General features: G+C 53.1%; 1 protein-coding gene across 1 annotated transcript in view; it reads left to right on the top strand.

The window, feature by feature from the left end:
• DPP6 (dipeptidyl peptidase like 6) overlaps positions 1-26,638 on the top strand; it is a 671,848-nt gene that overhangs the window by 626,965 nt on the left and 18,245 nt on the right. The window contains exons 17-19 of the mRNA XM_040643764.1: positions 9,989-10,036; positions 20,782-20,880; positions 25,232-25,301. Of these exons, the coding sequence (XP_040499698.1) occupies positions 9,989-10,036; positions 20,782-20,880; positions 25,232-25,301 (217 nt within the window). The remainder of the gene's footprint in view (positions 1-9,988; positions 10,037-20,781; positions 20,881-25,231; positions 25,302-26,638) is intronic.

Raw genomic sequence — 26,638 nt, 5'->3', positions numbered from 1 at the left:
TACATACAGGTGCACGCACACACATGCTCACATGCACAGATCCACGTGCCTACATACAGGTGCGCACACGCAAGCTCACACGCACACATACATGCACACACACAAAATTTACTATCTGTAGCAGTATCACTGCTCTTTCTCTTCTCTCCCCAGTGTTGGTGATGTTTTCTAGAACAATGATTACCCAAGTTCCAACATCTGTGTTGGCTTATTTTTCTCACTTCTTTTCCTACCATTTCCATCCCTAAGCAGAGAAACTCTCATATTCACATTCCCACAAGATCTCCCAAGAAATCTTGTACTTTTTTAAAATGTGTTCATTTATTTTAAGAAATGTCTAGTCAGGGTGCTCCATTTGCTGGGAGCCCAGTGTGCCAAGCTCCTGCGATGGCCGCTGCCCAGGGCTGGGGGTCTAGTTCGCCGAGATGGTACAAGTGCGTGAGGACAGTAATTCAAGGAGAAAACAGTGTGACAAATGCAGTAAAACAATTACTCAATAAGTCAGAGAGCTAAGGACTTCTAGCTGGAGGGCGTCAGGAATATTTTCAGATGCATAGAATGTTAGGGCAGAAGAAAGTTTAAAGATCCTCCAATCCCAGCATTTTATAATGTGTTCTAAGCCGCAGAGCCCTTTCTTCAAAAGGAAACTCACGGGATGCCCAGCATAGCAGCAGCAGCCCTCCAGAGGCTCCCAGGGGCTTCCCTTGAAAACTTCTGATCAGTTTGCCTCATTTTGCACATTAAATATATGTGGGGGCAAAGGGTTAAGTCCTAAGAAGAGTCCACTTGAAGGAAATAAAGATCAGCTACAGTGAGAGCCCGTGTGTAACAGCATGGGAAGTGTGTTTGGCTTACTTAAGTGGATGTTTTGGAGGTATTTCTGTGCAAGACACTTGCAACTCTGCCCTGCCTCCAATACTGAATAATCGTAAACTTATTCTGATGAGAGAACACTGCTTGGAAGACTTAGAATATGGTCTTTCTGTGGCAGACGCCTAAGAAATCTACAACCCTTTCCTTGCCAGTAGACTTGGCTGTTGACCGTTGATGCAGTCAACAAACTTTTGCAATACCTTCGTTACAGAATTTAGCTCTAGATGGTATCTTCTGTACCTTCTAAAAACCAAAGTTAGTCTCTAAAACAGGTAACTGACGACTCTGAGGTTATTCTAAAGAACGTGCCACAGCCTCTGAACTGACTCCGCCCAACTTTGCAGGTTCCCAGGGGATGCATCCCGTCGATGAATTCTGTATCTGTCATTTAATCCACAAATATCCACTGTACAGTGACTGGGACACTGTACGTGTCTCTGTGTGGGATACAAAGTTGTAAGACAGTTTCCTATATGCCAAGTAGAGAAGAAATTAGACATAAGTATACCGTTGGTGCTCAGATTAGAATGTAATCTGAGGGCACCGGGGTGGCTCAGTCAGTTAAGCATCTGCCTTCGGCTCAGGTCATGATCCTGGTGTCCTGGGATCGAATCCCACGTCAGGCTCCCTGCTCAGTGGGGAGCCTGCTTCTCCTTCTCCCTCTGCTCCTCCTCCCTGCTCATGCACACGTGCTCGCTCTCTCATATAAATAAATAAAAATCTTTAAAAAAAAAAAAAAGAATGTAATCTGAGCTTTGGCTGAAATCCATCACAGGGATTCTGGAATCACAGATGACAAGTATTGTCATCAGTCTGAGGGACATGGTGGTAGCCGGAGCCGCGGTGGGGACCCTGGCTCAGCCGTGCTCAGCACAAATGCGGAGGCCACTGTACATTGCATCATTTTTCCTGTAGTCTGCCCGATCTGGCAAAACTGACAAAGCTGAGCTCCTTCTTTCGTACTTCGGATTCTGTGAATATTATGCCCAACCTTGCAAACCTTCACCCAGGTTGATGCCCACAGGGCATAAAAATGATACTATGTCTTCAGCAAAGATAATTCCTGAAATGTGAAGCTTTATGAATCAACAGCCCGAAGACACTAGCTGAATTTCAAGCCCTCGTCACCAGCCCCGAGCGTCACTCAGTTTCTAGAGCAAGAGGTTATGCATGACGGTACAAAGTTAACACGACATTTCTCACCATCATCTGTGACTGTGTAAAACAGCCCACTGATTTCTATGAACCCCACTGAGTGTTGTCACTGAGGCTGCCACAGGGAAGCGTGGTCTCATCCAAGGACCCCAGACACATGAAATTCCCAGGGCTGTGGGGCATGGCAGGCAGACCCTCAGGTGCCGGGTTCCATGGGAGCGATCCCAAGGTTTCGAAAGCAAACTGCAACAAGATCCGTCGGCAGCACGGACCGCGAAATACTTCAGGACAAACATCTTCATCGTCTGCGGTGGCGGCAGTCTGGTGGCACCCTGGGTGCTAGTATGGTCCTGTCGCCTCGGTGCACGAACTTCGTGTGTGGGGACGCACCATGCATGCGTGCAGGTAAAGAGATCTGCATTCCGGGCCCGGTGGAGCCCACCACGGTCTCGGCCCTGCTCCCGCTCACCGTGCCGACAGGGACCCTTGCCCAGGGCTCACGAGAGGCGCAGGGAGGTGGCGGCATTGTGTGCACGCTGTGGATTTAGCCCTGCTTGCAAATTGTCTGTCACATAACCATCCCCGAGGAGGAGGAGGAGAGGGATGAAGGCGAGCACGGTCGCTGTGAATTTTTTTTTATTGATTCCGATGACTTTTTTCTTTTCCAGTTTTGTGTCCTTCTTAATTACTTCATTTTCATCTGTAATTGTCCACTTTCCCCATCCGGTCCAGCAGGTGTAAATTAATGTTCCGACAGGAAGGGCACCGAAAACCAGAAATGTGAAAATGCAGATTTTCTGTTCGCAAGTCTGTTATCTGATTCCAATCCTATCCTTTTGTGGTTTGAATGTTCCTCCTCCGGCTGCAGGGACATTTGGGTCAAAACTACCAGACGTGTTGGTTGTGGATTCACTTCAATTTATTTATTTCCCCTTAGGAACAATATACACACGGAAGTCAGATATCTGACTTGAGTCAAAATGGTCCTGTCGCTAACCAAAGTTTTTAAAAAGCTGGACATTGATTTTGCTTCAGTTGTGTCTTTGTAAGCAAAGGCTGAGCAAAGAGAACTGCCTTTCTCTGTCAGCGAGCACACAGTTGTGAGCCTAGCGTCGAACATTCGAGCTTTTAGTGCATGTTCCAAGGGTCCACCAGCTGTGAGACAGGCTCACCTCTGAAGGACTTGAGAAATATGAGGACGGGACAGAGAATCATGTGAAGTGTTTTTATGCCCACACGTATGTGTCCACACACATGCACGTGCCACGTGAACGCAGGAGCGCATGCGTGAGGATGTGGCAACAGACCGGCACGTGCAGAACTGGGTATTCAGTACTCACCTAGAGGCAGAGAGGAGTTTATGGTGAAATGTACGGTGTGGTTTCAGGAAGTCTATGTCCTATGTCCTAAGACCAAACTGGCCAGAAACCGGAAGGGCTGGCTGAGAAGGAGCAGAGCAGGGGTCCCAGCTCCCTTCTGCCCTCCTTGGCTTCCACTGCAGGCTGAAAAGAGACTCTCCTTCTCAGCACAGGTCTCACTGCCCCTCTGCTGCTTGTCCATGTCTGCAGTTCAGAGGGAGGCTCCAGCGTTACGATTCCCGTCTCCGGAATGGGGTGCGCCAGTCCCACGGTGTGCTGGGAAGCCGCGGCAGGGTCTCTCCCACACCCAGCATGGTGCCTGGCATATAGGAAGAGACCCAAAGTGCTGGCAGCAGCCTCTGTGACTCGTACTAAGAGCAGACTTGACAACCCCATATTCTGCACCTGAGACCCAGGGAAGAAAAGTTGCAGAGCTGGAACCACAGAGTAACAGGGGCAGAGCTGCAACCAGAGATTTCCGACCGTGTCCCTACTCGTGGGACTCAACTTGCTGACGTCTCAACCATGCACCTTCTGGCGATGGTGCCGACTATGCAGCATCAAAGCCTGTGTGTGTGCGTATCTGTCTTCCCTAACAGACTCCGAGTCCCAAACACCAAATACTTTGTCTATTTCTGGCTGGTTCCCCTGGACCTGGCAGTGTGGCTTGCACGTGAGGGAATCTTTGTATATGTTTGTTGAATTGAGTTACACACAAAGGAAAAAGAAACCGTGAACGTGAGTTGTCAGAAGAGTAGCGGATGAGCAAAGTCCTGTAAGGCTCTGGCTGCCTATAAAGCAAGAAGCCAGAGTCTCCAGGTTTCCGTCACAGTAGTCTGTGCGCGGATAACAGAGAGGCAGCGCCCTACAGACGAGCTTCAGACTGTACAGAACCACCCATTTAATCAGTGAGTTGTTGGCTGGATGTGCGTTCGATTTTCCGGAGGAAGAGGAGAGAAAACCAGTTTAGAGTTTCAGTGAAACCCCTTCTTAGGCTCATTCATAAAAGCATTTTTGTTTAAAATGGGTTTAGGGAATCTCCCTTTTACTTACAAGCTCTCTCAAAATCTGCGTTTGCTGTTCGTGTGTTTGGCATGTCCCTTCTTTTCTTGGAGAACTCTCAGGCAAACACTACCCCAGGCCTGATCAAAGTATCACGAAGTCTAAATATCTATTCCAAATTGAGAATCTCCTACTTTTTCTTTATTTCTTATGAGAAAATTCTTTGTAATTTCAGTATTTTCCTAAATTATCTGCCAATTTCCAGGAGCCTAACCATCTTAGAAATATGAAAACCGTTTGGGTAATCTTAAAACCCACATAGAGCAGTGTTTCTACACCACCGGGCCAGGGGAGCCAGCATGCAGGTAGTTGGAGGAAGAGAACTCAGCTCCTGGGTCACAGATGGCCGCCAGCCCTGGGGCACCTGCTCCCAGAGGAGGGGCTAACCTTCGGACAGGATCTGGAAGGTTGGATGGGATTAGGTTAGAATCAAATTTAAATTATACGTAGGAGCTGTTTTTTAACTTTTGTGTCCTCTTTAAATGTAATTTTTGTCTGTTTTGTGTCTGTTTGGCTATTCTGAAGAATATTCTATATTAAAATAGTGGTGAATGTGGCGTGGTTGTGATGAGGCTCTCAAGGAAAAGAACACAATTCAGACCCAATGGATGGAGACAGCTACCCTTGGCACTTAGAGAAAAGGTGGGGTGCGCGATGGCTAAGTATCCGCAGAGGGACAAGTACCTGAATTATCAAATGCAGGGACACGGGAGGGTCTTAGGAGATCCTTCCTTAGCCAGATTCAGATTTGCTGCTTTGATATGTCACGGCCAAGTATGTGCTTAAAAGGTCTTTGTTCATTAGCCATTGATCAATTCAGCAAACATTTTGTTACAGTGCTGACTCCCAGATTCTGAATAGGCACTGGGGGGACACAGACTGCCAGCCCAAGGATTTCAGAGCGAGTATGTGTGTGTCTGTCTGCCCATCTGCTGTTCGCCGGGGGTGTAGTGGGAACCTGGTGGGAGCAGTTGCATTTTAATTTTATTTTTCTTGTTTATTTGAGAGAGTGAGAAGGAGCAGAGGGAGGGGCAGAAGCAGGCTCCCCGCTGAGCAGGGAGCCCAACGTGGGGCTTGATCCCAGGACCCTGAGATCATGACCTGAGCCGAAGGCAGACGCTTAACGACTGAGCCACCCAGCTTCCCTGGAGCAGTTGCATTTTTTAAAATTGCAATTCAGTGTGACAGTTGCTACCATTGGTGCTAAGGGCACTTTTTTGAGTGACAATTAGAAAGAACACAGGAGAAGCATCTGTGGCAGCGTGGTAAAGAGCTGAATTCTTAAATAGCGCGGGGACAAGCAACAGTGCAGTTGCAGTGGACGGAGGGCAGGAAAGAGCGGTTTGCAATCACACGCAGTCACACACACGCGCACAACCACACACAGTCACACCCACACAGTCATACACAGTCACATGCACACAAGCACACACACAATCACACATGCATACAACCACATACACACAGTCACACACAATCACAGTCATACACACAATCACACCCACACAGTCACACCCACACAGTGACACCCACATGAACACAATGCAAATGTCAAATAAGCAAGAAAAGATACCCCACTTAACTCGAAATTTGAAAAATTTAATTAAAGAAATACCAAGATACGATATCTTCCCATCAGAGTGGGAAAAACAAACATTTTTTTAAGTTATAATATCGACCCCCCCCCATACACTGTAAGTTAGGAAGCAGTGAGATAGTATCTATGTTGCCTCTGCCGGAGGGGGTAGACCGCTGTCCCCAGCATCTCACCCAGAACCCCCACCCCCAGAGACCCCCCCCCACTGCCCCGTGACCCAGCTCCCCCCCAGGAGAGCTCCTGCCACACCATTGGCTGAAGGCACGAGTGCCAGTGTGGACCACAGTCGGGCCCAGATGTATTAGGAGCCCCTGTGTGTCTCCCTTGCTCACTTCCTTTTGGGGTGAGCCAGTATGTCCCAGACTAGGGCTGGAGCTCCAGCCTGGGTCCGAGAACAAAGACACTGCACGGCAGGGAGCCCATCGGGACTATAGCGGACACATTTACCAGGATGTAACACTAGCAAGAAGGAAACTTCATTGTTTTTCAGCTCTGAATGTGGGGGTTTTGTGATTGAAACCTCAGACTCATCCAGTGAAAGCTGACCTTAAGACCATTAACCAGGAATTGCCTTGCTGGTAACTCACTCAACAGGCAGACGTGGCTGCACCTGTGTGCAAAGGTATGGGTACGAGGGTTTTGTGCAACAAAAAAACAGAAGGAAACAGCCTAAGTTTCCATCAGTACGGAAGGCACCGAATAAATAATCATTTGTCCATGTACTGGAATACTATACATCTGTTAAAAATAGTTTCACAGCTTTTAAAAATTATTTATGTGATTGTATATCACAGCATTGACCATTCTGCAGCTTTGCGTTTTCACGCATCAGTATATTTTCCATTTTGTCCATGTCGATGGGCGTGGATTTGCTCGTTCGTGCGCCCTCTCTTCTTCTCTGTGCGAACACACTGCATTTGAGCCAGCCCCTTCCTGCTCGTGGCTCGCCGGGCCGCTCCTGCTCAGGTATGGTGGCCGCTCAGAACAGTCTACCGTGAGCCTCCTCGTGTGCGTGTGCGGGCTTGTCTGTGAGACGTTCCAGCCCCAGAGCTGCCCGGCCGTCGTCAGATCCCAGAGCTATGCTGACTCGTGCCCCACACGCTTGCTTCCTCGCATGCCGCCCATGTGGCCTCATCCTCCGGCTGCTATATTCCACTGCATGTGGCCTAGCCAGGATTCTGAATACATACCGTGTGGCGAGGAGCTTTTAAACGTGCAGGAAGCTGCCAGGTAACAGTTGCTTCTGGGAAGGGAGCAGGCTGAGATCAGGAAAGGATGGACAGGTGCCCTCACGTCTGTATTTTATGTTTAAAAAAAAAAAAACAAGGCAATAGGGTGCAACCTTAGGATTTGATAAAGCTGCCAGCTTCCTCGCAGGTGTTTTTATGTTATCTGAATCTGTTTACAGTATCTGCTTACGTGTAATTATGACCAGAGAAGCATCTTAGGACTCTTCAGAAGCATTAGGTCCCTTCTGGGAAGCGGGGGTCAGAAGGGTGTTGCACTTGTCACTTTACTCCTTTTTTAGTGTTTGCATTCTTTCTAGAAACATATATCAAGTTCATGAATTAAAAATTGAGGAGGGATGAGTTTCTGATTGTAGGGATGAGATGAAAGGCTTCAGACTCTCAGAACCTGTGTTTTCTCGTCTGTAAAATACGGTTAGAAGCATCTCCTTCGTAGGGCTGCTGGGAGGATTTTGAATTATTCATATTAAACATCCTGCAGAGCGCCTTTACATAGTAGGCACTAAATAAATAATAATTGTTTACATTATTAATAAAAATGTACGATATGCTGTTTGCAAATTTACTCACCCTGAAATGTGCAGAGAAAATAGATGTAGTTTCTTTATTTCTCAATAAGTGATCTGTTCTTCCACATGAGCTCCCTACGGGGAAAAATGGATCTTCGAGCCAGGAAACTTAGTTTGATTCAATAATTTAAACCCACAGCCAATTTTAAATCCCTTTTAGTAAGTGCTGTCTCTTTGGATTTAAACACCTAGACTCTCAGATCACTGCTGCCCACCCCACCCCCTGGGGAGACAGTGTCACGTTAATCAAATAAAAATGCAGGACACCCAATTACGTTTAATTCCAGGCAAACAACAAATAATTTTTTTAGTGGTAAGTCCCAAATACTGTATGGGACATATTTATACTAAAACAAAACAAAACACTGTGTTGTTTATCTGAAATTCAAATGTAACCAAATATTCTGCATTCTATTTGGGCAATTCTGTCTAACGAGTGAATGGTGGAGGGGGCACATGGTGGGAGGAAATAAGGCCCCTGGGCCTCCCAGACTTTGGATGTGCCCTGGGCAGTGTCTGGGTCCAGTCCTTGGGCCGTGGACAGGCTCTGAGGTCCATGGCTTGTGCAACCCGCTGTCTGTCCCTCAGCTTAGCCGGGGCCCGGCTGAACCAGCCTCCTCTTGCTCCTCAGTGGCACGTCTCTTTGGGCCCTGGACTGGGGTCTCTATAGCCACTGCAGTGGGGTCTCTAAGCCCTCAGAATAGTGGGATCTATGACAGGTTCCCTGGCTCTCCATGGAACCACTTGTCACGTGGCCCAGAGAAGCACGCAAGGAGTTATGAAGATCCCAGGGAAGTTCAGCCATCCTTCTCCCCAAACAGTACATGTCCTTTGGCTCAGGTGTGGCCGCCCGCATGAGCTCAGCGCGTCCCAGAGCCCCCTGCCTGAAGTAGAGACCGGCAGCACCCTGGCCACGGTGTCCCCGCCATGGACCTGTCTCCCTCTGCCCACCTGCCTCCCGCTTCCTCTCTCTGCCTGCACTGTCCCCAGTCCCTAGGGCCAAGGGCAGCCCTCCCCTGCTCCTTCCTGGACACTCTGTGACCACCACTCAGCACTCACTTCACGAACATGTAATCAAGCACCGACTATATTCCAAACACCATCTAGAGCTAGAAATCATGGCAGTAAGACAGCTCCTCTAGAGCCTACAGTCTGGTGCAGGTGAAGACAAGGACAGTGAGCAAATCCTGAAAATCCCCGTCCTAGGGTCCCGACTTCACAGAGTTGGCAGTGAGCTCTCGAGACGGGGCAGAAGCGGGGACGGGAGGGGCTGGTGGCATGGTCCAGGAGGGGAGCTCGCGTTCCCGTTGGGCGGGTGGAGAAGGCATTTCAGCAGAGACTGGAATGAAGGAAACTAGCAAGCATGCCAGCGTCTGGGGGCAGAGGGAACAGTGGGTGCCCTTCAGGCCCCGCAGAAGTCCTGCTGGCTGGAATGGAGTGAATTCACCAAGGGAGAGGAGCCAAGGTCAGAAAGATCGCCTGCCTCATTGTACACTTTCAAAATGATACAAAAAATAATTTGGAAAGCCCCTTTTGCTTTCTGGACTGTCTTCTTGCTCAAGAGAATAAGGACATTGACCAAGCCTGAAGCCAAGGAGGGCCCCTCTGCCCGGAGCCGGACCTTCCCTCACACCTGGCGGGCTCAGAGCCAGGAAGCTTCAAGCTGGCGTGATGTGGGGGAAACGGACACACAGGCGAACATCTGCAAAATAACCCTGCGAGGTTAGTAAGCATTTACGAAGTGTCACGAGAGGCCAGCGGAGGGGACAACCTTGCTGGGAGGAAGCAGTCCAGGACCCGCCACTGGGGTCAGTCACTCGAACTCGATGCCCCGTGTGTGATTTGCGTCGGCACAGGGACCGTGGAGCAAGCAGGGAGGGAAGCAGGGAGACTCCGTGAAATGCTGTTTGTGGTATTCCGGCAACGCGACTGTTGGGAGTTTGAATCGGGTCCCTTGTGATCACCAAGGGCACAAAGTTCGATAGCCTGCAACGGCCCACAGGGCTGGCCTGGGTCCCGGGGCCACACGTGTGCAAACTGTAAGGAAGGCTAGGTTCTCTTGTGTTTCACCTGAACTGACAGCCTTCTTTCTGTTTCTTCTCTGGCTTCTCCTCTCTACCCACTCAGGTCCTGGAGTCCCCACGGTGACAGTCCACAACACAACAGATAAGAAAAGTAAGTGCCTTTTGTTCTTTTCTGGAATCTTCCTGTGCCATGGGAGAAAGGAAGCCCAAGTTTTGTGAGAGAATCCAGGCCACGTGTTCCTTTTTGGAGAACAGTGAGATGGTGATGACCTAGCGGTTCNGAGTGACCCCCCATAATGGCCACAAATCCATAAAAGGGCTGTCAGACGGATACGGAACCCACTCAAAACACACACGTGGCCATCGATGGGGAGAATGCAGGGGGCTGGCTGTGTTGGCCTTCCTGTTGTCCTCCTGGGAGGGTCCAGTGTTCTGGGCGCAGGGGTGCCCGGCCCGGGCCTCATCTTCAGCACAACTGGGGAGCCTTCTAGGAGCCTGTGAAGTTTGGGGGTCTGGGCCATGTGGCCAGTAGGGACTGGGTGTGACATGTGATGGTCTGGGCTACACCCCACCCACCCACAGGCTGCCCGCTCTTGTGGGCACAAGGGCTTGGAGAGTCTCGGGGAGGCTGCCCGAGGGGTCAGGCCAGATGCTCACCCCAAGGCCGGCATCTATGCAGTCAACAGACACAGCCCAGCATGACAGCCCTCTTTTAAGAAGTGTTCATGCTAGAATCTCTTTAGCAATGATTTTTACTTTGAAACATGGAAATATTTCACAGAGCCTCAACTGGGACCTCTTTTTTTCTGAAGAAAACAAGTACTATTCACTTAGAGGACTTGTTAAAACATAAGAGTGCATAGATAGTAGGGTATATATACACACTGGAATAGTACTTAGCCGTCAGAAAGAACGAGATCTTGCCATTTGCAACGATATGGATGGAGCTAGAGAGTATTAACCTAAGTGAAATACGTCAGTCGGAGAAAGACAATTGTATGATCTCACTCATACATGGAATTTAAGAGACAAAACGGGATCATAGGGGAAGAGAGGAAAAAAGTAAAATAAGATGCAATCAGAGAGGGAAGCAAACCAGAAGCGACTCTTCACTCTGGGGACAAACTGAGGGTCACTGGAGGGGGGGCGGTGGGGTAGCCAGGTGACGGGCACAAAGGAGGGCACGTGATGTGATGAGCACTGGGTGTTATACGCAACTGGCAAATCTGAATTCTACCCCTGAAACAAACAAACAAGAGTAGAGATAATTTCCTGGTATTTCATGAAGTTTTCCCCCTTCAAAGCCTGTGGTCTAATGCTCACTGAACGGGGTGTGTGGTCAGCAGCACGGCTCCGTGTCCGTGTCCTCGCCAGACACTGTGCTGTGTCGCACAGGCCATCACTGTGGGGAGAAGCTGGGTGTGGGGTGCATGGGACGTGAGGCCCTATTTTGGAAACTTCCTGTGAATTTATAATTATTTCCAAATAAAAAGCCTTTTTATTTTTTAATCTATAGACTAGTAAAAACACAAAGCTATTTCTAGGTTTTTTAAGAAAACTAGGTATGGCTCTTCTTAAGAAAGCCATTCACGTCAGCACTCTGACTTGCTTCTTTGGAGGACGCCGCTAGGAATCTGTCCACGTCAGGGGTGACGCAGTGCCTGTCGGAGGAGGCCTTTGCCCGGTAGCCGCACTCAGGTCAGGCCGTGGTCACACCTCCGCGGCTGCTGGGGGCCAGGAGTGTGAGCACGTGCGCTGAGTCCGAGTCCCCGCGTTTCCTCGGGCTCATGTGCGAATGGAAATGAGGCAGGTCCACGTCTTAGATGAACGTGCGGTGTATTCTGCTTATAGAGTCGGGCGATGTACGGGCGGGTACACCGCGCTGAGAGAGGTCAGGTGAGGATCCGCCATCGGGCCTCCAGCACGGGGGCAGCAGACAGCTCTCAGTCCGGGAGGTCTCCCTCATTCTGCTGGGAAACCAAACGACCCCCTTCTTGTCACGGGCTGGGCGTCGGCTGCATGAACTGCCCCTCCCAGCCGGCCCCCTGGTTGTAGTCGTTGCCCATGTTCTGTTGGGGAGCCCCTACAAAGAGAGGCGTTTAGAGAGGCATTTCCGTGTTTGGGGCTCAAGGGCCACCGTCACAGCTGATTCCCAGAGGAAATGGGGGCATCTGCCCACGGCCCGCCGTTGGCTCTGCGTGTGGGCGTTTGGGTCTTCTCCCCGTGCAGGTGACACTGCTGTGCGTTCTCTCGGCAAAGTGCTGATTAACGGGGACCCGGACAGCATCTCTGCCTGTGCAGGGTGTCACGTTTGGACTCGGCTTTCCTGCAGCCTGATTCACACTCGGGGGGGATTTCATGCCGACCTGCCCGTTGCTGTGTCTCTAGTCGTCACTGTAGCTCAGAGTTTTCCAGAACATGGACGCAAGCGCCCAAGCTAGACACAGAATGACTCTGAGGTTGAGCTACTGGTGGTGTCCACCACACAAGAGGAGAAGAGGCGCGGTCGGGGTCTGGTTTACATTCAGATACGGCAGTCGGAGGGGAGACGGAGAGCCTCCCAGCTGCCCACTCCCCCCCACATGGTGCCCGCGGGCCGCCCTGCGTGTTCATCCCTGTGGGTCAGGATGTCAGGCCTGCACAACGGCTCCTTTTCACGTATGAGAATCTCGCGTGTCGTTAGGATCTGGCAGGGTCATGGGGTGGTCCAACAGTGCAACGGCCCCCACTGCTGTCTGTGTGCGCCCCCACCTGCCCACACACGTGTCGTCTTGTCACTTCCACCCTCGAGTGGCTTTGGGGCCAGAGACGGAGACCCATCCTCTGACTCACCGCGTTCCTCTTACCGGTCCCAGCTTCACCCCGCGTCCCACTGGCTGCACAGAATGCCGGGAAGGAGCTTCCATCCCGGCTCCATGCCCCTCGGGTAAAATCAAGGATCCGTTGCTGAGTGGTGACAGCCATGGGGGCAGCCACCACCAGAGTCTGAGTGCCCCCCCAGGGCAGCACTCCCCAGAAGTGTATTCCATCGCAGCTCCGCAGACTGCAGGTTCAAGATCGTGGTGTCGGCAGGGTGACTGTGTTTGGAGGCTGTGACGGGGAGGCTGTCCCCTAGCTTCTGGTGGCTATGGCAACTTCTAACGTTCCTTGGCTGGTACAAGAGTCACCGTCCCTCTTCACACTGCCTCCCCATGTGCGTCCCTGGGCCCAAATCTCCCCTTCTTACAAGGACACCAGTCATATTGGATTAGGGCCCCTCATGGCCTCAACTCAACTTGTTTCTTCTGCAAAGACCCTAATTCCAAATACGGTCACCTTCACAGGGGGTGAGGACATCGGCATCTTTGGGGGACACAATTCGACACACAACACAGCAAAACGAGGGTTTGTAATTTGCTCCCACAAAGTCTAGGTTGTGTGATCCTTGTCGCTCTCCTGGGAGGAAGCTGGGGTTGCAAGTTGCTTCTGGACCGTGGCCGTCACTATCAATCCTGCTTCTGGCCATGTGGGTGGGAAGAAAGTAAAGAAGATGTTGTGGGATTTGTTGTATCGAGGCCTAGCAGTAGTAGGCCTCATTTCGCAGCCGGAATTCCTTCACGGGGTCCCACCCAGATGCAAGAGAGGCCCCAGAAGGAGGGAGACAGGCCACTGGGTGCTGCCAGTCCCTGTCTCAGGAAGGAGAGTGTGTCTGGAAACTGAGAACTGGAAGCGACAGGTCAGGGCGCACGGCAGACCCCGTGCCCGGCAGACCCCACACCTGGAGTTCCAGCCTCTGGTTTTGTTGGCGGGAGGCACGTTGTGGGCTCCTTCCTGCATATTTAATTTTTGACACGTCCTCTGACCGAGCTTCACGCCCCATCTCATCCGTAGCTGCGTCGTCCGCACAGAACAACGTGCCCTCGGCGTTTTGTCTCTCTCTTACACGGGGTGGGTCCCTCTCCGTTGAGGAGTCTATTGGGAGCCCGGGGCCCCAGCCCAGAGCCGGCAGGTGTCAGAGCTGCAGGCCCACACACGCGAGGCACCAAAGCACCTTGCAGACCGCCTTCCTGCTCGGGCACCTCCCGCGTGAGCGCGCTCTTGGCTTCCAGGAGCAGCACAAATGCAGAGGGCGAGCAGGCCCCTCTCGTCTGTGCACACGGACCCTGCCTGCGGTCCTGCACCCGCCGTGCTGCAGAGCCCTGCGCCGTGCGCGCTCCTCCTGCTTGACGCAGCACCGTGGATATCCCTCAGACATTTGAACTGGTCAGGGGCCCAGAGAGTAACCATGATGTCCACAGTGAGCAGGCCAGCGTTTATGAGTCACTTGCTGTGGGCCCACTTTATCATCACCTGACACAGTCTGCTGTCACCCCCATTCTCCGGTTAAGAAAACCAAGGCCACACACACACACACACACACACACACACACACACACACAGAGCTAGACGGGTCCTGTTTCCAGTCTGGCCTTTGTCTCTGGTCCACCATCCATTGGCCTTGCTGTCAACACGGCCCAAGGGGCTTCTGCAGAACCAGTGTTCTCCACCCTGTGCCTGCCCTGAGACAGCCAGGAGGTGGACGGCCGTGCCCCCAACGCTTGGCCCGGATACCCTCTCACCCCACAGACCCAGCCCCCCAGCCAGCACGGGGTGAATGCCATGCCCCTTCCCTGCTCAGAGGAAGAGAAGATGCTTCTTCTGTGGTCTGAAAGGACTGAGCCCTTACATTTCACCCGCTGGTGCTGGCCATTCACCACCCCGTCATTGTCACCGGGCTGGGCATCCATCATTTTGAATATGAGGGAGCAGCCACTTAACACCGTGGCCAGCCCACCCAGTGGCCTCACATCCAGAATCTGGTGCATGCCTCAGTACAGCAACGTACCAGATGGCATTGCCTCGTCCAGGCCCAGAGCCTTGGCTCACTGACTCCAGGTACATAGTCCTGACCATGGGGGCCTCTCTTCCAGACCCCAGGACGCAGGAGCTGGAGACCGTTGTGATGTCGTCATCATCTAAGTAACATGCTGACAACCGCAGACTCTCTGATCACAGTTCACAAAATCAACCCCGGTGTAGTCTGACTCAGCACCGAGTCCCTACCGGTGTGTGAACCTCGTGCTGGTTTGCACAGGGCGAGCAGAGTGACAGCCACCTCAGGCATCAGGAAGGCTGTGCTGACTGGCTGTGTGGACAGAGACGGGGACGTGGGGGCCACGCACATGCAGCAGTGACGGGAGGGTCTGCCGACTCTCGGGAAGGTGGCTTTGGGGCACCCTGTGGGAAGCCTGGACCACCAGCTAGCATGCAGCTGTGCTCTTTGACAGCTCCAGGCCCAGGGGCTATGGGACTGCTGCCCATCCACCGGAGGGAGGCCCCTGCAAGGTCACAGCCGATCGACACACCCACCCCAGCCCTGCTCTGAAATGTGAAATTACTGTTGCAGAATTCTTTGTCCTTTCTCCTCCTCCCCCCTGACCCCAGAGCCACCCTGGGAATATTGGACTCCTTTCCCTTTAGAAAATCTTATCTACAAGCAGAGCCTGTGGGGTGTTCGCAGATGTGACTCTGAATTATTTAAAAGCTGTTTCCTTAAGAACGTAATTATGGCTGGGACCAAAGTGTCCTCATTCGGTGCCTGGGTATTCAAACAACTTAGGTGCTGAGACAGAAAAACCAACAAGAGCACAGTTGATACGTGGCTGGTTTTAACGTAAGGACGAGAGGGAGGACAGCTCAGCCATGCTGCTGTCCCAGCGGCAGCTGCGGCGCCCTGACCGTCAGCTCCCCGGCCGGCGGGGGAGGGGGATGCGTGGGCTGGTGGAGGCAGGGGTAGTGCGTGTTCGCTGGCAGCACCCCACAGCGTATTCCTGACTACGCACCTGTGTCCCCCAAGCTCCCCGGCTGCCCGGGCCCACTGTCTCACCAACACTCGAGGACAGGATTCTCCTCGTCCTCACATGGGCTTTTATAAAGATGCAAAACCAGCTCACTGCCGTTGACACGAAGGCAATTCTTTTTTGAGACGTGAGCTGCTGGCACCCGGGCCTTTGTGCACAGGGTCCTCACTGCCCGGAGCTGCCCCCCAAGCTCCCAGTCTTCCTCCTGAGTAACCGCCCACAGATCCCCCGCCTCTTCTATCAGCCGTGCATGTGGGTCGGAGGGGAGATGGTTGTCAGAGAGTCCAGGAGATGTCCCCAAGCATGGAGTGACCCATTCCATCAAACCCTCAGTTGTCCGTATATCTGGAAAGTCTTCTGGACCACCAGGGCTCCACACCCAGGCAGCATCTGTGGAGGGATGGAGGGATCGAGTTTGCAGGTGGATCCTGGTAGACCATGTGGCTCCCAGAGAGAGCAACGTGCCGGGCACCTTCCAGGCGTCGGGGTACCTGCCCTGGCATCCTTCCTCTCTCCCTCGAAGCTCGCCACCGCCCATCTACCGCTGCACCCGAACTAATGGCAGTGTAGTCAGTTGTGGGGCAGGAGCCATATCAGCCCAGTAGACACATGGCCCCCTGATTAAACCTGCCTGGCAAGAAGGCAGTGGCCATGAGGGGCCAAAGGTCCATTTACTTATAGGGACTCTGCCTTCAAGTTTCTTAAAATCCTGCCAAAGACAAAAATAGATCCAGCAACAAGAACTATTACTACCTGGCTGTGTGGCACTGACTCCAACAACTAGACGTTCGGCATTCAGAGAAAGGAGATCTGCAGGTGAGACAGGGAGTCCAGCGTCCACGCCGGCATCAGCCTGCCCTGGTCTGAGCTGCACAGCCCCGGGGGGACAGTGGATGGGGTCCCACGCCTTGGGGACAGGTGCACAGGAGGAAGCAATGAGGAGCGTGCCAGGAGAGGCCTGGGCTGTGAGAGGCACGGACACGCAGGCGGGGCGAGGAGACCACCACAATGGGGTGTGATCTCTGGGCGCACGCACTCCTGCGCCTCTGCTTCCCGCGGAAACGTAAGCAGGGCAGCCGGCTGCTCTTGTCCTCTTTAGGGCAGTTGCCCATTGGCTTCTGTTCGATTCTAGTCACATTTCCCCAAATCCAGCCAAGTGGGGATTCCACCAATGCTGTGAACCAGCAGGGTGTGGGGGCAGCCATGGGCCCCGCCACATCTGACCGCTGGGACACAGCCGGGGAGGCAGCCCCCGTGAGCCGGCATTTGCTCCTGCAGTCTCACTGTGTCCAGATCTGATAATAGCTAATTCCACCAAATATTAGAGGGGGCTCACATTTAATTAAGGAGTGGCCATTTGTATGCTCCAGACTGGAGGTCCCCGTGGCCGTGAAGTCAAAAGAAGAGTCCTTCGGGAACATGCCAGTCTTCTCTTATTTCCTCTGCTGAGCTCCTGCCTTCTTTGAATGCAATTATGGGAACAAATAAAATGGCTTAACTCAACTCCCCTGTGGGCCAGCCAGCTCTCTGCTGATAAAACCAGTTGTGTGGGCAATCATTAAATGAGAAATCTAATATTTAACTAAATTTAATAGTCTGTTGCTTCGTGCCTCTGTGAAGGGTGGGATTTCAGTACAGAGGCGAGCTATTCAAACGCAGTCTGTAGGGTCTGCGCTCCATCAGAATATTGTATGCTCCCACCCGAAGCCGGAGCTCCAGGGTCCAGGAGCGGAAGGGCTGTTCCCGGGGCGAGCGTGTGTTCTTGATAATGCCAGGCAAGCTGAACTCGGTGGGCAGCAAAACACCCTGCAGCCTACGTGTGAAATTTCTCCTTCAGGATCAGCGTTGGAGATGGCTGAGTGATGTCAGAAATACCGAGTCCAAACGCACATGCGCAGAGAGAGGAGCATATCGTAATAACCTGTGACAGGCTCTCTTGGTTCTCCGTCATTTTGAAAGCTGGTGGTCACCAGCAGACGTCCCCAGGGGAGGCCGTCACCTGCACCCCAAGAGCATGGTGCCGCCCCTTGGTAGCAGTGGGCCCCCTTCGTTCCCATTAGTGCCTGCTAGTTCCCCTCGTCCAGCTTGACCCACATTTGCACACCCCCTAGTCCCTTCCAGGTCTCCACCTGGGCTCATTGTGTGGGCACACAGGGAGGGAAGGGTGGTGGCTCTCCAAGGGTCAAGGCTTCCAGACGACTCCAGAAGATCTGAGCGCTGACTCCCGCAGTGAGCGCAGGGCAGCGTCAGGACGTGCTGGTCTGGGCACTGAGTCAGTATTAACTTGCAATGGTCATGAGTCCTGCAGGTACTGTCAGCTTTCCAATCAGTGTAACGGAAGTGTGCTTTGGCTCTGTTGTGGGTGGTTTTATGCAAGGGGCAGTGGTTGAGAGACTCTGATCGCATCAACTCTTACCACTCGAGAGGCCTGAGACGCTGGGAACCCCTGAGAGCCCGCAGGCTTCCGAAGCACCCAGGAGGACCCCCAGTCCCTCCCAGCTTCCTGTCCAGTGGAGACCATCTGGGGGCCATGGAAAAGGGGCCATGTGGGAACTGGGAGAAAGACTGGGGTGGAAACCCAGTCTCAGCTCCAGTGTAGATGCGTCATTTCTGGAGTATGGATTGGATTTGCACATGTACTCGGGTGACTGGAAACTCATGCGGTTTGGCTCTGGGATGGGACAGAACACTGATGCCTTGGGAGCTGGAGGTCAGGGAAAGAAAGGCAGATGACCACAATTCTCACAGTTGGTGTTAAGAGAGGTACCCAAGGTGGGCTTCTGTTTGTGGCGGTGATGTTTGGCCCAATGGAGAAGGCCAGCCAGTCATGGGGAACAGTGAGTGCCAAGGTCCTGTGGCAGAAAAGAATTGGAAAAATGCTATTTTTCTCCTTATTCTGCAGAGCTGCCTTCTAGACTCCCCACCCTATCATTGTGACGAGAACACAAATAAGAAAGTTTTTGTCTCAAAAACCAACTTCTCTCCATTGGCTGTGCATGCCTGCAATGCTGTTAAAGGGCTAAGGACACTTATTTTTTTTCTAAGATGTATTTATGTATTATTTTAGAGAGAGAAAGAGCACAGCGGGGAAGGAGAGGCAGGAAGAGAGAGAGAATCTTAAGCAGACTTCACACCCTGTGCGGAGCTGGGTGGGGGTCGATCTCACAACCCTGAGATCATGACCTGAGCTGAAATCAAGAGTCGGGCGCTTAACCGACTGAGCCACCCAGGGGCCCTGGGATAAAGGCATTTAGACTCAGCAAAAAAGTGCTGTGTGGGCTCTCTGAGGAGTCCAGGCTGGGGTGTGGGGCAGGCCGTGGGGCACTCCCACCACCCTGGGGCAGCGTCCCTTCCCCAACTTGTGTGCGTGCCCACGAGGGGGAGTGTGCCATCTCTCGGCCACATCTCCGAGTCTCAGAGTTGAGGTCGTCCACCTGGCCTTCCGTGTACATCCCTTGCAGACGCCGTGTCCCGTCCCACCATGTACAAAGGACACCATTTCTTGCCTGCCATGTGGTGTTCAGAATCTTCTGTGGTGTTGGTCCAACTTAAGGTCTTTTTGTTTTTAACTCTCCCTATTTGAAAATGAGGGTCAACCATTTTCCCCCTCACCTTTTCATCAAAGCTACGTGTCTAGCAACTTGTAACACATTTTTGGATTTGTCTGTTTGCTCATCACAGTCCTGGAACTGCCCGGGTCCACCGGCCGCTGTCGGTTTGCCGGCCCTGCTCATAGACAGTCCCTCGGATCCCTGAGCACCACTGGCGGCCGCGTGCCCTTCACAGATAAAACCACTCGGCGCCGGAGACCCCTGGTTCTGGGCCATATTTGGCCTCCAGGTGCCGTCGTGGAGTCACTTAGGGCGTCTGTTGTTCTTAAAGGGAGTTCTTACGGGGATGGTTCACGGTTCCTTGTTGCGCTGCTTGTGGGGTGAGTTTAGTCGGTAAAATATTCATGAATGTTTCAAAGTTATTTGAGGAGCCAAAGGTAGATCTCCTTGAAGACAAAATTTCCTTTCCTAATGGGCCACAAGGTGTCCCCACATGTAGGCTCAGAGTGAGAAAGGAAGAAGGAAGTCGGGTGCTTTTTATTATAGAGCAGATGGTGAAGGAGGAGGAAGGGCCTTTTCAGTAGGAAATCAGTGAAGTGGGCTGATGAAGGGCATCCGTGCACCCGGGAGACACCCACTGGGCGCACAGTGCACCCGGGGAAACACCCACTGGGCGCACGTGCAAGTGAGGAGCTGGCGCAGGACCGACCCGCCTCTCTAATTCGGAGGGTAAGGGCCAGTCCCACTGCACTGTACCCTGTGGCTCACATGGCTTTAGGGCCAGCTAGTATGATCATCCGAATAGAGGTGTCCTAAGCCAGATCACATTATGAGTAGGGTAAAAGATCCGAATCCACTTTTCCTGTAAAATTTTAATGAAGAGCATACTCCAGCCACTACTCTCCTTCCCTTCCTTGGTTATTGTGGCCACTATATTTGGAAAATCATCTGTCCTAACAGATATGTGATGTTGCTTTCTGAAACCAGCAGTTTGGGGATAAAACAAACCCAGAGCAGGGCATCTGGGTAGCTCAGTTGGTTAAGTGTCTGCCTTCGGCTCAGGTCATGATCTCAGGGTCCTGGGATCGAGTCCCGCAGGGAGCCTGCTTCTCCCTCCCCCTCTGCTGCTCCCCCTGCTTGTGCGTGCTCTCTGTCTCTCTCAAATAAATAAATACAATCTTTAAAAGAAATACCCAGACCTATACAAGTGAGAAATGCCATGGGGAATGAAACCCTGTGGGCGGTGGAAGAGTTAGCTAATACGGTGGAAAGAATCCCCATCTGCCCGAACTCCTGACGTGAGATGGGGCCTTCCACCTTGTCTCAGTTTCCTGGTCTGTGCAAAAGAAATAATAATCATCACCTCCGGGGCTGACGTAGGAATTAGCGGTCTGACGCACATGAAAGCCCACGGCTTCAGTAAGTGATCGCCGAGTCTGAATGTGTCATTTTTCTTTCTCTCTTAGAAATTTTTGATCTAGAAACAAACGAGCATGTACAGAAGGCCGTACAGGACCGACAGATGCCTAAAGTAGAATACAGGAAGATCGAGGTTGACGATTACAGTAAGTGCTTGCATGGTCCCCAGTGGACAGCTGTGCACCGAGGCTCCCCCGCACCCCAGTCCCCGGCCTCAGGGCTGGAAATGCATCCCAGCCTGCGAGGGGGCAATTCGGGCGGGGCTCACAGGAGAAAGCAACCTGCACTGAGCCTACTGTCCTCAGAACCAAGATACTCCCCTGGCAACAGACCAAAAAACAGTAGAGCATAGCTTCCTCTCCTCAAGAGGCTGACATTTAAACAAGGTCCCAGACTGAATGCTCTCCTTTGCGGGGAGCGTGTCATGACACCATCCAGAGGAAACATCCTCCCTCCAGAAACTTCTCCTCTGTTTCCTCTGATATTTTCCTGCTTCATCATCTAAGCTCCCGGTGCTGATCCTGGGCTGAGGAGGCACCCTTGCCCCTGGAGAGATAACACGCTGAAGGACTGGCGTGCTGTCACAACCTGAGACACACCCAGCACTCGGCCTTTCCTTGTGCCCCTCCTTGTCTTGAGCTGTCCGTTCACTCGTCCAGTGAGCTTTTATGAGCACCGATGCTGCGCTGGATGCCCGGAGCACTGGCTGGAAGTGGACTCCTGTCTTTAGGAGGGAACCAGAGACCTCACAGCCTCAGTCTCCCTTTGTGCAGTGGCCCCCCAGTCAACCGAGCCTGCCTGGCGTCCTCACTGCCCACTAGATGTTTACCTGTGAAAACCCCACACTCAAATTGCCCCAGACACGTCTTGTTGTCTTTCCCCTTGAGCTCTGTCTCCTGCCAGACTTCCCTACCCTTCTCTTGAACAGTGCAGGTTCCAACCTTCCTTCAGGTCCATCCACCCATCACCTCTGAGGTTGGCAGATAGGTTTCCTCTCTCGGGCTGACTCCAGCGGATTGACCGTAACTGCTGGAGCTCTTGGTTGAAGAGGAGTAGAAGGTCACCAGGGGTCGATGGGAGAGTGTTGAGATCATTGAGTGATGTCTGAACTGCAGGGTGGTGGAGGGTTGGGGTGGTTGCACCCCTGTCCGTGTTTGCCACCCTAGACCCTCCCTGGAAGCTCTGTGTCTACCTGTTCCCTTACAGAGGGCCAGTGGCTCCTCACTGGCCCAGGGGCATTACTAAGCATCCCCCTGTAAGAAGACACAGCGACCTAACCGCCTGTGACCTCCCAAGGCCAGGAAGCAAGGCTCACCCCCATGAAACAGAAGCAGACTGAGCCGAACAGCATAGATGGCAGAGCTGCACCTTTCAGAGCAGAAAGAAAATGGTCCAGGGGTTCAAAACAGAGCATGCGTGGGCTGGGGTCACATGAGGGTTCCCAGGAAGGTGGGACTAGGACAGGGTCCTTGGAGTGGGCTTTACGTTGCTGTGCAGGAGGAAAGAGCAGCACAAACCACTGCTCACTGGGGGGCAGTCAGAAGGCTGACCTGGACTCAGCCTGGTGGAGAGTCCCAGCGTGTCAGTGGACCCAGAGGGACCCCTCACCTGGAAGCATTTTCGGTCCATGCATAGGCCACTTGCCAAAACACCCTGGTCCTGTTATTGGGCCCTATGGAGTCACAGTCTGTTAGAACTTGTCTACACATTGCTAGAGATGCAGGTAGGGTGACGTATTCACGTCTGAAAGTCAAGAAATATGGCGTGCGCCAAATCCCTGCCCCCTGCCCCTGGGTCCAGAGGCTTTCTCTTTTAAAATACCCCAAAGGTAATCCCTCTAATGAGGAAGACGATGATGGAGGTGAATAAGGAAGGGCCTAGGGGCGGGAGAAGAAACAAACAGGAAAACACAAATGGGGGCTGTGACGATTTGTCCTGGCCAAGAAATGTGGTTAGGGCCGAGGGGGTCTCTTCCTGCCTCCGAGGGTCATTCCCACCATCTCCCTGCCAGCTGAGTTTCTCCTGGATCTCCACCAGATGCACTCAGCCCGGGAACCACGGGCAGCCTTGGGCGTCCGGGGAGCCGCAGGCCCAGCAGGCACACTGATTCACAAGAGGGAGAAAAGCAGTAAATTAGAAACAGACACAGAGAAACCAGGGCGTCCACAGATGCTGGCCATCAGGGCTCAGAGGAAATGTAGAGCTGAAGACAAGGGGCAGAAAGGTCACAAGTCCAGGCAGACTATGCGGACACTCCAGAGTGGATAGCGATGAGAGACACAGTGAGACTCCAGCGAGAAGCACAGGCATGTGCACCAGGGGTGAGGCCAGCTCCTGACAGATTCAGCTGAGTCTCGCTTGTTTGTCTAAAATCCCACCCCCGTCCCTGCTGCTCTGTGAGGAGAGCCACTCTGGGCAGTTTGGGGCTGCTCCCACATAGAGAGCCCCTCGGTGACACCACCTACCCCAGAGAACTAGGTCAGAGGAAAATCTGGCCAGCCCACACGGACAGCATGCTGGGCAGGGGAAGTTCTCCACACAGACCCCGGATCCGGTTACTCAGAACGGACTTAAATTCATGAGAATCCTTAAATGAACTGCGTACTTATTTTTGCCATTTTCTTTTGTAAGGAAGAACCAAAAGGCAAGAAAACAAGACAATTTTAAATTGATAGTGGATGGACGATGTATAGAGAGAGGGAGGGAGAGAAAGGAGGAGGGAAGGAGAGAAGGACGGCAGGACGGCTGGATAAGCAGGCAAGCAATTTCCACACATTTGTTCCAACCCCCTCTACCTCTCAGATCTATCCACAGACCTCAAGACAGGCTCTGAAATTTGCAGGGCCCAGTGCAACATGAAAACGTGGGGCTCTTCATTCACGGCTCATTACGACAACCCAGCATAGGGCCCTTGCACAGGTCACAGGCTGTGCTGCCAGCCTGGCAGCCCTGTGGTCAGACTTCACCTTCCTGCCCCACCCCCGTCCCCGGCAGCACGTTTTCCGGTACACCCCCTCACATTTTCCCACGTCTGTTGCTTCCTACCTCAGCCTATGAGGCCAGATCATATTCCTTTACAAGATTCTTTGTCATCTCCTGGGCCCAGTGCCCTCCTCCTTGAAACCAGTCCTCACACTGTCACACTAGTTTCCCAAATCCTAACCCCATTCCCTCCTCCAAAAATGCCAACAAAGACCTTTAGAAACAAATACTCAATTCTCCCACCCTTGCTGCATGAGGTGTCCTTCCCGTGTGAGGGTTCCTTGGTAGGTGGGTGGGACTGCAGGTGCTAGGAAAGCAGGTGTGTGAGGGAACGGGCAGCTGAATGTCACCGTTTTGGGGCCACAAAAAAATCTGCAAGATGTGTTCCTACCAACCTGTCTTGTTACGTTTTGTTTTTTTCATTTAATGCCCCCGGAGGCTCAGGCTTTCCTTTGGGAAGCAATCGGGCTTCAGGAAGGGCTCCCTGCCCTGTATGCAGCCATTCGTAGCTGAGGTCTGCCCGTGGGCTTATCAGCGGCAGAGAGCAGCCCAGATCATGTTTTATGGATATTGCAATGATAAAGTCGGACGCCTGCCTTTCTGCCAGTCCCTGGGCCATTGATCCAATTTGCAAGCCATTAACATTCAACCAGAATCAGTAATGAGAGCCTGGTCAGAGCTGGCTGCTGAGCCACCCACCCCAGCCTGGGATGTATCCGTAGTAATTGTGCTAAAAAAGCTACTGATTATCCAATTTAATTGCTAATCTGGTTTGTAGTTAACATCAATAAACAATTTCTAACTTGGGCAGGAAGGCTGGTTTGGAGGGAGGGGACAGAAGGAACTGGTATGGGCGCCCCCTCCCTCCCACACCAGGTCCAGTGCTGCCCAGGACAGGATCTGAAGGAGCTTGTGCGCAGCCCCCTCCCCTCCCGCCCTCTCGAAGCCCTGGCTCTGCGGGCAGCCAGATGGCAGGCACCAACCCGCACACCGCACGGCCGGCAGAGTGGCTCTGCACGGAGGCTCCCAGCTCTCAGCCTCTCGCTCTGGGCTGCCGCCCACGCCCTGCTCTCATCCTGTCCCCATCCCCGTGGCTCCACGATGTCTGTTCCCACTTAACTGCCATGTTGCAGCAAAGACACCTGCCACCCTTGGGATTTCATTTCTCCCGGCCTGGAATTCGGCTGTTAACAATGTTAACAAGTGTTTATGGCCTTCCAGTCCTGTCTGGTTTTCAACACACTCTGTTGACAAGATTGAATTTAAGCTTCAGAGGGACAAACTCAGCCTCAAGATGGTTGGGTGATTTGCCTAAGGTCACTCAGCAGGCCAGACTCACTAAGACAAAAATCGGGGCCAGCCCCGGGGGTGTGGGGGGACCCTCCGAGCCCCCTCCAGGCTGTCCTCCCTGCCTCCAGGAGCATTCCGGACCGCTGGGACTCCTTGGCCAGTGCCCCTTCCTTCCTGGTCCACGTCGCCCCCTAATGTGCTGCCGTGTGTTCTGCTTCTGCCTAGACTTGCCCGTTCAGATCCTCAAGCCAGCAACCTTCACCGACACTGCCCACTACCCCTTGCTCCTGGTGGTGTGAGTATTGGCTCCTCTTTCCTTCTCGGGGTGCTTGCCTGGGGACTCGGTGACACCATGGGAAACAAAAACTGAGCTCAAGAGAAAGACAAGCGTGAGAAATGAGGTTGCAAACTAAAACTGAAGACAGGTTAGGCTGCCAGCAGATGGCAGGCTCTGCTCGTAACAATCCGTGAGCCGCCGCCCCAGGAAGCAGGGGCTCTGCGCCTCTCCCCCGCTCCACTTGTACTTCAGGACCCGAAGCCGGTCTTACTGGGCGCGCGGCGCTGCCGGGGCTGGTGAACGGGCTCGGAAACGGACAGGAAAGCTGGTCTGGGACGTCAGAAGGCCTCTCATGGCACCGGGTGCTGAGGCCCTCCAGGGCGCAGGTCCCTCGAAAGGCGGAGGCAGGCCTGGCCGGGGCGGGAGGATCGCCCAGCCGGCTTCCGCAGCTTACCCCAGGCCTGCCGGAGCCTGAGCGGTTCCCGCTGTGAAACTGCGGGAACGCACTTCCTTGGCCATCAATGGCTTATCTCAGACATTTCTTATGTTAATTAACAGGCCCTCGGGTTCAGCTCCCGAGAACTGCTTTCAGAGGCTCTAATCCCCTGGAAGGGGCCGGTCCTGCCTGGGGGCGCACGCTCTCACGGGGGTGCTTCCGATGCTCACTCACCGCCGGAGGTTGGGAGAGGGCTAACGTGGGCGCACTGGGCACAGGGAGCGTTCTTACAGGCAGAGGCCGCCCGGGCGATTTACCACGTGTTCTCTTCCCTCCGTGCGTTCTTGCACGGCCATGGCGCGTGAGGAAAGCAGAGCTCTGTGTCGCCTCTCGGGCAGCCACCCCTCGCGTTTACTTGAAAGAGGTCCGGACAGAGCAGCGGCCTGTGCCCGGGTTGTCTTAGGGACACCAGTGAAACCAGCCACCTGAGTAAATGTCACATGACCTGATGAACCCTGCTCCGGGCGCCCGGCTCCTGGCTGGGGACTTAGTGCCCCAGCAGTGGAAAGGCTTCGCTACAGAGATGCCCCTGCCTCCATCCCAGTATCTGACTCCATCTTGCCATTAACCCACTTTCCTCACTATCTGGACAGGCTTAGCCCTTTGCCGACAGCCACACACGTGCCTCACACACACCCCACACACACCCCTCACACACTCACGCACACACATATGCGTGCGCCCCTCACACCCCCCACACACCCCCCACACCTACACATACACCTCTCATAACCCTCACACACACACAGTTTACACATACATCATACATCCCTGCATACACTTCTCTCACACACACCTCTCACACAGACACGCCTCACACCCATCTCACATACACACACACACACACACACACACACAC

Source organism: Ursus maritimus, unplaced genomic scaffold (assembly GCF_017311325.1).
Source record: "Ursus maritimus isolate PB19 unplaced genomic scaffold, ASM1731132v1 scaffold_3, whole genome shotgun sequence".
In the NCBI taxonomy this organism is placed as follows: Eukaryota; Metazoa; Chordata; class Mammalia; order Carnivora; family Ursidae; genus Ursus; species Ursus maritimus.
The sequence above is the reverse complement of the archived record's forward strand: the minus strand, read 5'-3'. Positions and strand labels throughout refer to the sequence as shown.